The 13,118-nt window shown below is 46.9% G+C and overlaps 1 protein-coding gene across 1 annotated transcript in view; it reads left to right on the top strand.

Moving 5' to 3' along the window:
- The window catches only part of MELTF (melanotransferrin), a 64,484-nt gene that overhangs the window by 36,984 nt on the left and 14,382 nt on the right, over positions 1-13,118 (top strand). The window contains exons 6-9 of the mRNA XM_054984175.1: positions 6,219-6,286; positions 7,314-7,501; positions 9,203-9,383; positions 11,292-11,443. Of these exons, the coding sequence (XP_054840150.1) occupies positions 6,219-6,286; positions 7,314-7,501; positions 9,203-9,383; positions 11,292-11,443 (589 nt within the window). The remainder of the gene's footprint in view (positions 1-6,218; positions 6,287-7,313; positions 7,502-9,202; positions 9,384-11,291; positions 11,444-13,118) is intronic.

Below are 13,118 nucleotides of genomic sequence, written 5' to 3'. Positions count from 1 at the left end.
CACAGGGAGGAGCCAATGATGTCACAGGGAGGGGCTTCCATTGCCACTATCTATGGAGGTGAGGCCATGAGGGATTTAGGGAGGGGCTCCCCACAAATTTAGGGAGACCCAGGTACCCATGGGGACCCGCCTAGCAACACCCTGGGCTGGACCAAACCTAAGAATCTCAGTGATCTCAGTGGTATCTCAGTGATCTCCTACTGTGTCCTGTTTTTGAAATTCACTTTTAGGATAGTAAAGAGTCCAGTAGCACTTTTAAGACTAACCAACTTTATTATAGCATAAGCTTTTGAGAATCACAACTCTCTTTGTCAGATGCATGGAATGTATGAAGAAACTGGCCAGAGATATATAGGTGGTGAGGCTATATAAAAGTCATGACTTTTGCAACTGATTTGCATTTACATGGCCCTCACTCCCTGCACCCTCTCCCGCCTCCTCTCACCACCTATATATCTCTGGCCAGTAACTTCATACCCTCCTTGCATCTGATGAAGAGAGCTGTGGTTCTCAAAAGCTTATGCTGCAATAAAGTTGGTTAGCCTTAAAGGTGCTACTGGACTCTTTGCTATTTTGCAACTACAGACTAACATGGCTCATTGTTGTGAGGATAATAATGGCATACTTTGTAAACAGCTCTGAGTGGGTGTTAAGTCATCCTGAAGGGCGGTATATAAATCTGTTGTTGTTGTTGTTGTTATTAACTACTATGGAACTTTTAGGATAGTCACTTTAAGATCTATACATTTAGATACCATGTGTATAGGACAAACTAATGGTCACAAATTTGACACTAAGAAAGGCCACACAGAAATGCTTGTAGGGGAACATTTTTAAAGTTTTCATGGATGTTCATTTACAGGAGTCTTGATTCTGCTTTATTCATAAGGGTGACTTAGTACTGATGCCTTCATTTGGTAAATGCATGGTTGAAGTCTGAACCAGGGCAGAACATAAAACAGTTGCTGTGCACTCAATTTCTGAGCAATGTACAGAGTTCAGAATAGTAGCAATTTCCTTCTTCTCATTTCAAACTCATATCGTATAAGTGAGTACAAGCACATTTTGAGGCAATTCAGAACAGTGCTAGTCATGACCCCAAAGAAAACTCACAGTTATACTACCTAGGATTTTATATAATTGCTTTCTTAGTATACTGCTTAAACACCCCACCTTAAAAACACAGACATTCAAAACACATTATTAACAAAATCACATAATTAAGTGCACATTCCTTGCCAATGTTCTCTCTGGGCTGCACACAGGGCAAAAGGAAACTTAAAAGGCCTCTGATCTGCACCCCCTCCCTCAAATCTTGTTCATGCAGATGGGCTTTCTCATTGTTTCAGAGAGATAGCACTCAGGCTGCCATTTTAGGAATTGTCCTTTTCTGCAATAGATACCACCTCTCCATTTAAAAATGGTATGGAAATTGAAAGAGGAGCTTAGGAGTGGCTGAAGAACGCCCCCCCCCCCACACACTACCATGAAAAAACTAACTGTTCTCCCATACTCAGCAAAAAAAACAGCAGCAAGCATACAAACAAAGCTATTTCAACAAGGAAACATAGGGCCTACGCTTTCCCAGTGTTACATTTCCAAAATACAATTTAATGATAATGTAACTGAAAAGTAACATAGACTTACTTTTTCCCTATTAAAAGGAACAGAAACTGTTCCTTAACAGAGTAGCATTGATTGCAGAGAAAACATGATGATGGGTGGTTGGAGTGTGCTGGCTGGTGTGATTGTGAAAGAGAAAGAGAAAATAACAAACTTACACTTGCCTTAGTTTTAGAAAAGAAGCAAGAGTTCTTTATTGTAGAAACTCCATACGTTGATAGGAAAGTGGAGAGAGAGATTCCTATCTACTGATCTATTCCTGGGGAGGAAGTCCTAAGATTAGTGATCTATACATCAAAGGATAGTTCAGGGCAGTAAAGGAGTAAACAGATGCCCTGACCTGTCTATCTTTCTAACTCTCTGGTTTTTCCCCTCTGAAACCTGAGGAAAGAGACAGTGTTAGAAGTGAAATCTTCTAACATTCCCCAAATGTAAATTGGAGCCAAGCAATTATGTTGCAATTATGTCCAACTGAGGTCTTGCAAGCTGACTGTTGCTACATTGAAAGTGGGTAGAGCCAGCCAGGGTTAAAGACTAAGCTACTTAGTGTGGGCCATAGCCATAGGTATTTTAAGGCAGTGTATAAATTCTTTTTTATATAAAATTTATTTTTATAAATATAAGCAGAACAGAAAAAAAAAATAAAAACGATAGCACAATTATAATTACATCAAAAAAAGAAAAGAAAGAGTAAACATATTAAACAATATAAATAACTTAGGTTTCTTATGTCCAGCTCATATCAATTTTTGAATGTGTTTGGTGTCTGTCAAAAAAGAAAGTATAGTCTCCGGTATTCAGATTTTTGATCCTCCAAGCATCTTCCCATTGTAACATTTCCATATAATTAAACACATTTTTGGGAAGTTTGCCTTTGTTTTTTTTCACCTTTTTTAAAGATCCATTACCCTATTAATGTCTCTGAAGATCAGTATCTTCTTGAAAATCTAAAATGGATTGGAAAACATTTTCATAAACATTTTCTTTTGCATTGCTTGGCGCATATATTCTTGCTAGTGTGTAAATCTTGCCTTCTAGGAACCTGATTTTTCAAAACCATATATCTTCCATCAGAGTCTCTTAATTCTTCTATAACATTTATTTATAAATTGTTTATATAAACCACAATTCCTTTTTTAAATTATAAATTAATAAACACACAAAAACATACGAGCAAAAAACCAGGAACAAATCCCCAAAGAATCCCCAAAGAATATGATACAACAGGAAGAGTGTTGTATCTTAACAGAAGCAAACTGATCTCCATATCAGAAGCTACTGTTTGCATCTACTCCTCCCTCCCCTCTCCACCTATATATCTGACCAGTTTCTTCTTGCCCTCCATGCATCTGACGAAGAGAACTGTGATTCTCGAAAGCTTATGCTACAATAAAGTTGGTTAGTCTTAAAGGGGCTACTGGACTCTTTTTGATTTTGCTGCTACAGACTAACACGGCTAACTCCTCTGCAGGAAGAGTGGACAGTCCTGTGCTTCGTCTCCCATTGTAACTGAGTCCCTCATGTGAGTTTGTCACTAATTGCCCCCCATTCAAATCCGGAGGGGGGGGTTGAGCCCCTCAGCCTCCTGCCCCCCCCCCCCGTAGTTTACACTTGTGCCTTGTGGCTTCTGCCTTCCTCACTCTCCTCTGGTTGGGCTGAGGGCAACTGCCACCCCCTCCCCAGTCTCTCCTCCTGCAGGTCCACAGGATCCCACCCTCTCTTTTGTTCTCTTGTTATTCTCTATCTAGTTGGCTCCTTAACAAAAATTCTCCCTCCCTCATTCTGCCTGAGTCTCATAGAACCACCGACTCCTAGAGTTGGAAGGGGCCTTGCAGAGCATCTAGTCCAACCCCCTGCTCAGTGCAGGAACAGCCTAAAGCATCCCCGTCAAGGATTTGTCCAGCTGCTCCTTGAAGACGGCCAATGCAGGGGAACTCACCACGTCCCCACCCAGCTGATTCCACATAGTCACTTACTAATTTCTTTTTTTTTAAACAGAGGTTTTATCTGTGGAAATGGCATAGAGGTAAATAGCAATACTTCCCTTCCATTCTCAAGAATATGCAACTGCCCTCCTCGTATCCCAGCATTTTGTTCCCTGTTCAGCACTTCTCTTCCTTTCTGTCTTCCACGGCCATTCATTCCTCTTCTTTCCCACCTCATTTCCCATCAGCTGTGCTTCTCCAGCTCTCTCACTTCCCTGGCTCTACCCATTCTTTCCTGCTGCCCCTTCCTCCTCAAATACCTTTCCAAATGTAAGCCTTTTGACTTGACTTTTTACTGCCTTTAAACTCTCAAATTCATTTAAATTGGACCAAAATACTCAGGGTGTCTCTAGACGTGCAAGTTATGAAAGAGGGTTTCCTGGACCCAAATCATGTTCGGTGCAGCAGCACAGCAGCTGCGGGGAATGGCTGTCAGAAAGTAAAGGAGAGCCCAAACAGCCTCAGCACATCTCTGTGTAGGGAGGAAGGGCTCTTCCCTCCTCGCTCAAGCCATTTTACAAAATTGTGAGGGGTGTGTGTGTCTCTGCTTTTGCTGCTCCACATGGAATATTTTGTGCCTGTGGAACAGTAAAACAGGGGGGGACCCCCCCCACATGCTATTTTGTCACAGGGAAACGGCTTGAGAGGGGAGGAGGAGGCCTTCCCACCCCCATGGAGTCACTCTAAGGCTGTTTGGGCTCTCCTTTATTCCCCACATCCGCTGTGTGATTGCAGGAACCCAAGTTGGGTCTAGGGAACCCAGACCGAACTCTCTAAAAACCTGCACACATAGAGGGACCCTCAGACCAGTCCTACAAAATGTCTAGTCCTCCAGGCAAGAATTGTTTGTGATTGCTGCTACCAGAATATCAGTGAGAGGCAGACCTGGGTCAGGAGTCATAAAGCAATCATACGTCATGGCGGCAGCGGTGGCAGCAGCAGGGGGGAGGGTTGACGACAAACCAGAAACATTGATAGGAAGAATCCAAAGATGTTAGATTTCAGGAGAGATGTGTTTCATCCTACTAACCTTGGGGGGTGAGGGATAACAGTCTGGAGTAGTTTGTGGTTGGGAGCACAGTGGTTGCTCGGAGTGAAATTGCAATATGTTCCCTCTTGCTCACTGCAGCCAAGTAGCAGCCTTTTGGACCCACTGAAGTTTCTGGGCAGTGGTCAAGAGTAACCCCACAGAGGATACGACTCAGTTGTAGAAGCTCGGAGTTGCCAAGGCATGCATGAAACACAGAAGCATAGAGCTGGAAGGGACCCCCAAGGGCCATCTAGTCCACCTTCCTGCACAATGCAGGAAATTCACAGCTGTCTCCCACTACTCACCCCCAGTGACCCTTGCTCCGTGCCCAGAGGAAGGCAGAAAACCTCCATGATCCCTGGGCAATATCTAGTTGTGAATCAGCCAGAGCTGCCGTCTCCCAGCTGGAGCAGAACCTGCATTTCTTTATGCTGTCAGTAACACATCATGCACAGCGATGGCACCATATAAACAGATGCATTTCTTTCAGAAACTCAACCTGCCCCTCGTGGCAGGCTGCAACTGCCACAGGCACGTGAACAAGCTGCAAGACAAGTTAACAGCCTCTTTAGAAGTGCTAAAAATAATTCAGGAGCCCCAAAGAGTGAAATCTCTAGCAATCGATCATGATTCCTGTAACCAATTTAATCAAATTATGATGTTTAGACTAACGGTTTCATCTTTGGGAGTCTGATCAGTGATTCTGTAAGCTGCTTCAAGGTTTTTTACTGAGAGGCAGGGCACAAATAGGATTGATTGATTGATTTGCTCCAAGCAGACAAGGAGCAGGGGAAAATGGGCAAGCAAAACTCCAACCCTTTAACCTGGGAAAGAAGAGACGTTTTCCTTGGAGTCCTCATGCTAGAGACATTCAGCTAGATGCTAGAGAACGTGTTCCAGAGCTCAGGTACCAATGCTCACGAAGGCCCTGTCGCTGGCCTCTGAGGGCAGGAGGACACAAAGCTAGGCCTGCTGTCGTTACCCGATCTGCTGAGCCGGTTCAGATTGGAGATGCTAACCTTTTCCATAGGCCACTTCCCAGCCATTAAAGATATTAAAACGTCAATGGCCAGTGTTTTGAACTGGGCCCAGAACTGAATTGGCAACCAGCATGTCTCTTTCAAAACTGGCAAAACATTTATCCTGAAACAAGCACCCGCCAGGAGTCTTGCTGCTGCATTTGCAATAGTTAAAAGCAAGGCAGCCCTACAAAAATGCATTATAGTCATCTAATCTGGACGGGATCACAGCACTGCAGCCTGGCTGTGTCTAGCTAGGAGTGCTTTAACTGGAATGCTTGATTTTGATCACAAAAGTTACCTGGTGCCTTTGAAAACAAATTGGATTCTTTTAAGCATCCTGCTGATACATAAGGCATGGGGGCGGGGTGAGGTGGGAGGCAGCACATCACACTGAGCCTGATGCAGATACCGCACCCTAAAGTCTCAGGGAAGGAGGAAAGGGACTCCTGCATTGCCACGGCCCATTTACAGTTTGCATTGCAACCACAGCTACGTACAGCTGCTGCTGCTGCCTCGCTGATAGAAAGGGTTGACTGGAACAGGCTCGGTTTCCTGCAGGTGTCTGGCAGACGACGTCGCAGAGGTTGCCTTTGTGAAACACAGCACAGTCACTGATGCCCTCAGTGGTAAGTCAGTCTGCCACAGGTGGCTTCTTTTACTGCAACAATGTGAAATGCAAAACTGGAGCCACAGAAGAATCAACCTGATCCAGTGGCATGGGCTCTCAGGAACCTGGCACGGAGGGGCAGAAAATGCTTTCCGCTTGGCAGGTGGGTATAGCTGTAATGCTGGGCACCTGGAGCAGCGGCCTGCACGAACCCTCTCCGTTAAACAGCACCGATGGACACTGGCCTGCACCAGGCCTGGCCTTTGCACTGCAGGTGGGATCAGTTCCTCCACTCACAGTCTTCACACATGCAGTTTGTGGCAAATAGATCCCAGGTGGAAAAGGTGAAGACTGGTAAAGAACCAGGTGCCTTCCCGCATGCATTTTTCCCATAGCTAAAAAATAATGTCATATTAATAATCTAAAACAAACCCTTTTATGTTGGTATACTCTTACTTGTATGTCTTGTAGGAATCACGGTTCAGGTACAGTAGCATCTTAAAGGACAGCTAGGCTCCTAGGGTATGAGTTTTCGAGAGCCAAAACCTCCCTTCTTTCTTAAAGCTCATACAGTGGAAATGAAGCTGGTGCTACTGGACCAGAGTTTTCTTCTTCTACTGCAAACCAACACGGCTGCATTGTCATTACTCTAAACTGAAAATTCTGTCTGGGGAAATACGAACTGACCATTTTTAAGCATTTAAATGTCTCTTTGCTTGCAGTGTTAGAAGGAAATGGAAATGCACTGTGGCAAAAGGGTTGCCAGCCTCCAGGTATGGCCTGGATTTCTCCTGGAATTACAACTGATCTGCAGACCGCAGGGGTCAGTTTCCGTGGAGGAAACTACTGCTGTGAGGGTGGACTCTAATGGCGTTTTTCCCTGCGGAGGTCCCTCCCTTGCCCCAAACCCACCCATCCCAAGATCCATCCCCAACTCTCCAGGAATTTCCCAACCTGAAGTTGGCAACCCTATGTGGAATTGAACAGGTTATTTTGGGTTGGCTTTTATTGCTCATGAGCCTGAGCTGTGCTCCTCCTGGTTCTAGGCCAAGCTGTCCCCTTGTGGGCTCAGAAGCTTCGGCCAGAGGAATTCCAGCTCCTCTGCCGGGACGGAACCAAGGCAGAAGTCACCGAGTGGCGGAGGTGTCACTTGGCACGTGTTCCCGCTCATGCTGTGGTGGCCAGGCAAGAGACTGCAGGGAGCCTCGTCTTTCAAATGCTCGACCAGGGACAGGTGAGTGTTGGCCTTGGCTGCCTCCTTCCAGGCTGGGATCCAGATCTCTGGGCTGGTTTCTTGGGCAATGCAGCTCCACAAGAACTGAAACAGGATGACATTTCAAAGAGGCTGTATTCAGCAAAGAGGTGATCACATCCTGTAATTCCTTTGGTTCTCAGTTAATAGCAGATCATGAATGTAGGAAGGAAGTGTCCTGGTTACAGCATTTGCAGAAACGGGGGAGAGAATGGAGAGTTCCCCCTGCGTCATAGTAATCGCCTTGCAGGCCAGAGATCCCCAACATGGTACCTCTAATGGGCTTTCCTCCAATTCACAGGAGCAGAATGTTCTTCATAAGAACATCAGAGGCGCAATTTTGGGTCTGCAGGGACCACACATTCAGAAGCAGGGTGCCTTCGTTATTGGGAGATGCTTGACTTTGCCTACTACCTTTCTCAAATTTGCAAAATGCCCGTAGGATCACCAAGTTTGGGATCCCTCTTGTAGGCTGTCTTGGTCTCTTGCAATGCAGTGATCCCATTTTCTCTGGAAGAGCTTCTTTCTTCTCTTAGTTGCTGCAAATCAGACACACCCAAGCAGTACAGCTTTTATTGACCATAGTTATAGGAATGAAAAAAGCTTCACTGATTGAATATCTGTCTGTCACCCACATTTTTCCTGGTAGGTCTCTGAGAAAGCCATCGTGGTATAGTGGTGAGAGCTTGGACTAGTGTCTGTAATATCCAGGTACAAATCCCTGCTTTGTCTTGGAAGTTTTCTGGGTGAACTTGGGCCAGTCACACACTCATGGCCTTACCTACCTTATAAGGTTGTCATGAATAGAAAATGGAAAGCGAGAGCTTGTTGTAACAACAACATTCAATTTATGTACCACCCTTCAGGACAACCTAATCCACACTCAGATCAGTTTACAAAGTGTGTTGTTGTTATCCCCATAACAATCCCCCTGTGAGGCGGGTGGGGCTGAGAGACCTCTGAGAGAGCTGTGACTGATCCAAGGTCACCCAGCTGGCTTCAAGTGGAGAATCAAACCTGATTCTCTAGATTAAAGTCCTGCTGCTCTTAACCACTACACCAAACTGGGGGACTTTGGGTCTGCATTGAGGAGAAAAGTGGAGTAAAATGAAATAAATAAATAGCTAAATAAATAAATAAATCACTCCTCAGAGTCAGAAAGTCAGCAAGTAATTTTCAGATGAAAGCCTCTAAGACACCAGAAGTTTTGAGGTATAAAATAACTGTTATGGGTTAAAATCTCTCATGTATTTATATTGTTTTTCTCCCTAATGCAGACCCAAAGTGCTTTACAATATTGTTCTCCACTTCTGTATTTTATCCTCACAATGACAAGTTTGTGAGGAGAATTAGACTGTGAGAAAGCGACTTTCCCATGGCAGAGTAAGGATTCGAATCTGGGTCTCCTAGAGCCTTGTCTAGCGCTCTAACTGCTACACTGTACTTCTGTCGACATTAGTCAAGGTCAGGAAGTGAGGTATGGGGTTGAGCCAAAGAAAGGTATACTCAGCCTCTGCGTGTCAATGGCAGAGCTGAGGGGACCTGGGCAGAGCCTGGACTTGTGGGCCTCTTCCCTCTGAAATAGCCACCTGTAAGTGCCCCGTGCCCCCAGATGTTGCTGAGTTCACATGGCTGTAGGAATACAGATTTTAACAGATATTTGCTTGTCTGTCAATGTTACAGCAAAAGTTTAACGGTGAAGCCTCAAGTTTCCAGATGTTTGACTCCACAGCCTATGGTGGGAAGAATCTTCTCTTCAAAGACTCCACCACACAACTGGTTCCCATTAAAGAGCAGACCTACCAGGCCTGGTTGGGGAATGAGTATCTGCATGCTGTGCGAGGCTTGGATTGTGACCCCACAAGTACGAGCAGGTTTGGCTCCATAACAAGGATGGGGGGCGGCCTTGGCAAAGAAGTTGCCACTGTGCCCCAGGCCAAGGGAGGAGAAGGCCCGGGCTTGGGGACTGGAAGGGGGGGGGAGCACAACAGCACCCTGTGTGTCCTCAGGATTTGTGGGAGGTGGGAATGTTACTTCAGGCAGGCAGAGAAGAAAAGAGGGGCCAAAGAGGCCAAAAAATAAGTCTGGGAACTGGAGGGCCGCTGCTGGGAAGTGAGACTTGAGGAAGTGAAAATACAGGGGTGGGAGGGAGGGGGAAGGCAGTAGGTGCCCGTCCTCCTCCCTGTGAGACCCCAAGTCATCCACTGTCTTTCTCATCAGAAAATTGTTACTGTCCTCCTGCTTCCCTGAACAGTGAGAAGTTTCACATAACTGGACTAGATCCTTTGGAGGAGAGAGCACTTAGAGCAATTTTGTGGTGTTTATTTAATATATGAATATCAAGACTGAGCACAGGTTGGGGGGCACTGAGACTTTCATGCAGGGGCAGCTGCTGCCCCACATCAGATCACAGAAAGAGGGGTCCTGACCCCGCACTGTGCTCCGACCTACTGACAGCAGCATCCGCCAGCTTCCCTCTCTGCCCCCTTAAGTGCTGTTCCTTTTCACACAGACACTTGCCCCATCCCTTCAGCTAGGAAGGATCTCGCAGGGCCATCCCATGACACTGGAGGCCCACTGAAGGGAGGACTATCCACTGTCACTAGAAACTTTTCTTTTGCTGTGGTCTCACTTCCCAAAGCCAGCTTGAGCCAAGAGGAAAGATGCAGTATAAATATCTTAGTAAATGTAGGAGGACTTGCCACTTTAGGTTAGGACAAGAGGATAGAACCATTCAAGACTCCAAGCTGTAACGCCATAGAATAACTGGTCTGCCTATTTTCAGCATCAGCCTGCCCAACGTCCCTGGAAAATTCAGCCCAGTGAGCTAGTAGTTAGAGGTAGACTGCTTTTGAGCATGGAAGTTCCTCTGAGAGATCATGGCGAATAGCCGTAATCCTTTTTCTCCTTATTTGTTTCGTTTATACCTCGCTTCCCCTCCCCAGTGGGGACCCAAAATGGTTTACAGTATTCTTCTGTTCTCCATTTTACCCTCTAAGACTAACCCTGTGAGGGAGGGTGAAGGTGAGAGTGTGCAGCTGGCTCAAGGTTGCCCAGCAAGTTTTCGTGGCAGAGTTAGGATTCAAACCCGGGTCTCTGGGATCCTGCTCAGGAACTATGGGCATTTTCTCTCTGGCTCCACTTGGCTTTATGAACTTCTTTTGTGGCTCTCCTTAGTAGTCCTCTCTTATCAATTAAAATGTGCATTTTCTGTTCCTGCAGCAGATCCTCTTTCTTATGCTTTTAAAAAGATGGGATAACCATAATAATATTTAGTATACTAAATATGGAGTCTACACAGATTTATATGATATTGTTATGGTATTTGCCGTCTTGTTTGTTTTTTCTCTTTCCAAACCCTGAATTTGCCTTTTTCACTTCTGCGTCCTCTGTATTTTCTGTGACATGCTCACAGTGACCCCCGAAACCTCTTTCTTGAGTCCTGTTAACCGACTCAGGCTCCGCCTGTGTAGATATGGTTAGGATTTTTTAAATGCCCCGACTGATCTGATTCTACTGTGGGACTCCGAAAGAGAGGCCAGAGTAAGAACGGGTCAGTGTACTGAGGCGTGCCGGGGACAGGCCAGTGACCCCACGGCGAACATTTGCTTTGAGTGCCCGTGTTCCCTGGTTCGTTCTCTGATGTCTCCCCCTAAAAGATCCCAGGGTCTAGGTCCTGCCCACCCAGAGCAGGAAGTACTGAGGATGTTAACGCCAAGATGAATCATTTGAATTCTCCCTCAATCCTCCCATTGTTTATGTATCAATGTAGGATTGCCAGAATTCCTGCGCTGGTGTGTCTTGTCTACTGAGGAGATCTGGAAATGCAGTAAAATGGCTATTGCCTTTAAGAACAAAAACTTGAAGCCAGAAATCCAGTGTGTTTCTGCAGAGAGTGCGGAGCAGTGCATGGAACGGATCCAGGTGAGAGCCCAGCTGTGCCCGCCAAGGGCACCAAAGAGTCTGTCTTCGGCTGGTTCCGACCACCAAGGCCTGCAGTACAGGGCTGGGAAGAGGGTGACAGAGTCATTTTCCTTGGGCATTTTCAGCATCACTCCCGGCTGAGGGTGATCGGTGAGCATCAGGCCAGCGGACTATGCGAGCCACGTGCCACAGCTGGTGCTGATCACACCTAGCCTAATCCGTAGACCGCAGGGCTACCAGGGTTAGTGCCGGCAACCCCAACCATCGTTGCTCCCTGCTGAGCTGGGGAAGGTGCCTTTGGGTCACAGCCCGAGACTACACTACAAATGTAAGCTGCCCCCTCTCGTTCCCATGTAGATCTTTCAGAGGGCCCTCCTCAGCACCCCTCACAAGCACGGCTCTGAGACCCTTGATCAAGCTGTGGCTCTTAGGGCAGCTTACTGGGGGCGGGGGGCCCAGGGGCTTTGCAAAGTACCATGAGCGCCAAGGCTGCTTCCCCACAGGGGGAGGGGTCTCAGTATTTCCCTCCCTACCCCTTAATATGCACACAGACACATGCATGCATATACACATGCTGTGTGCGTGTGTGTGTGTATATATATGGGGGGGGGCAGGAATACCTCAAATTATCCCAGAGCACCATGGCAGAGGGGGGCAGGGGGGGAGCAGGAGACGTGATGGACATGCAGCTGCCGTGGCTGAGGCACACCTTGGGCAGCAGCTCTCCAGGGTCTCAGGCGGAGCTCCTTCTCAGCACCGGCTGCCCCATCTTTTAACTGGAGATGCTGGGGGGGGGGGGTTACAGACTTATTTACTTTATATATTCTCCCCAATGGGGACCGAAGGTGGTTCGTATGTATTTCCTCTCCTCCATTTTTTCCTTACAACTACCCTATGAGGCAGGTTAGTCTGAGAGTGCACGGCTGACCCAAGGTCACCCACGCGAGCCTCCATGGCAAAGCGGAGATACGAGCCTGGTTCTCCCAGAGCCTGGCCTGACACGCTTCCCCCTCCACCCGGCTGGCTGTCACTGGCTGTCGTTCAATGAGGAACTGAGCCTGGGCCCTTCTACATGCCGGCAGTTCCCTGCCACTGAGCCATGGCCCCCTTCGTAGCATTATGCACCCTAATCCGCTTCCCTCCCCCTGTATGTTGATGGGCAGGAATCTGGACTTGATCCCATCTTGGGACAGTTATTATCTGTTTGTTGATTTTATGACAAACTGTTGTTTTATGAATTGTTTTAATATTTGTATTATATTTTTATAACTGCTGTACCTCGCCCTGAGCCCGCTTGCGGGAAGGGCGAGTTGGAAATGTAATAACTAATTAATAATAATTGGTTGGAGGAGAAAGTAAACCGTTTCTCCTTCCACAAGCCGAGGAGGTGCCCAGGCGCTTGCTAGCGAGGCCTTCGTGGCATTTCCACGGGAGTTATCGGCCCCGGGTTCAATGCTGCTGTAACCAGGTTTCTTTCTTGCTTTCATGAGCCTCCTGGGTTCCCCCCCCCCGCCCCCAACTTTGCTCCAATCTTTCTCAAACCTCCTTTGCTACGAAGTATTGGGCACAACTGTAGCAAAGCCTGGGTGGCTGCAGTGCAGGTGTGAATATCCAGATTTCCCCGGCCACTGCCCATACGGCATGCCGGTGGCCTCCTGCCCCCAGGTAATTAAAT

Source organism: Eublepharis macularius, chromosome 6 (genome assembly GCF_028583425.1).
Source record: "Eublepharis macularius isolate TG4126 chromosome 6, MPM_Emac_v1.0, whole genome shotgun sequence".
Classification (NCBI taxonomy): Eukaryota; Metazoa; Chordata; class Lepidosauria; order Squamata; family Eublepharidae; genus Eublepharis; species Eublepharis macularius.
The sequence above is the reverse complement of the archived record's forward strand: the minus strand, read 5'-3'. Positions and strand labels throughout refer to the sequence as shown.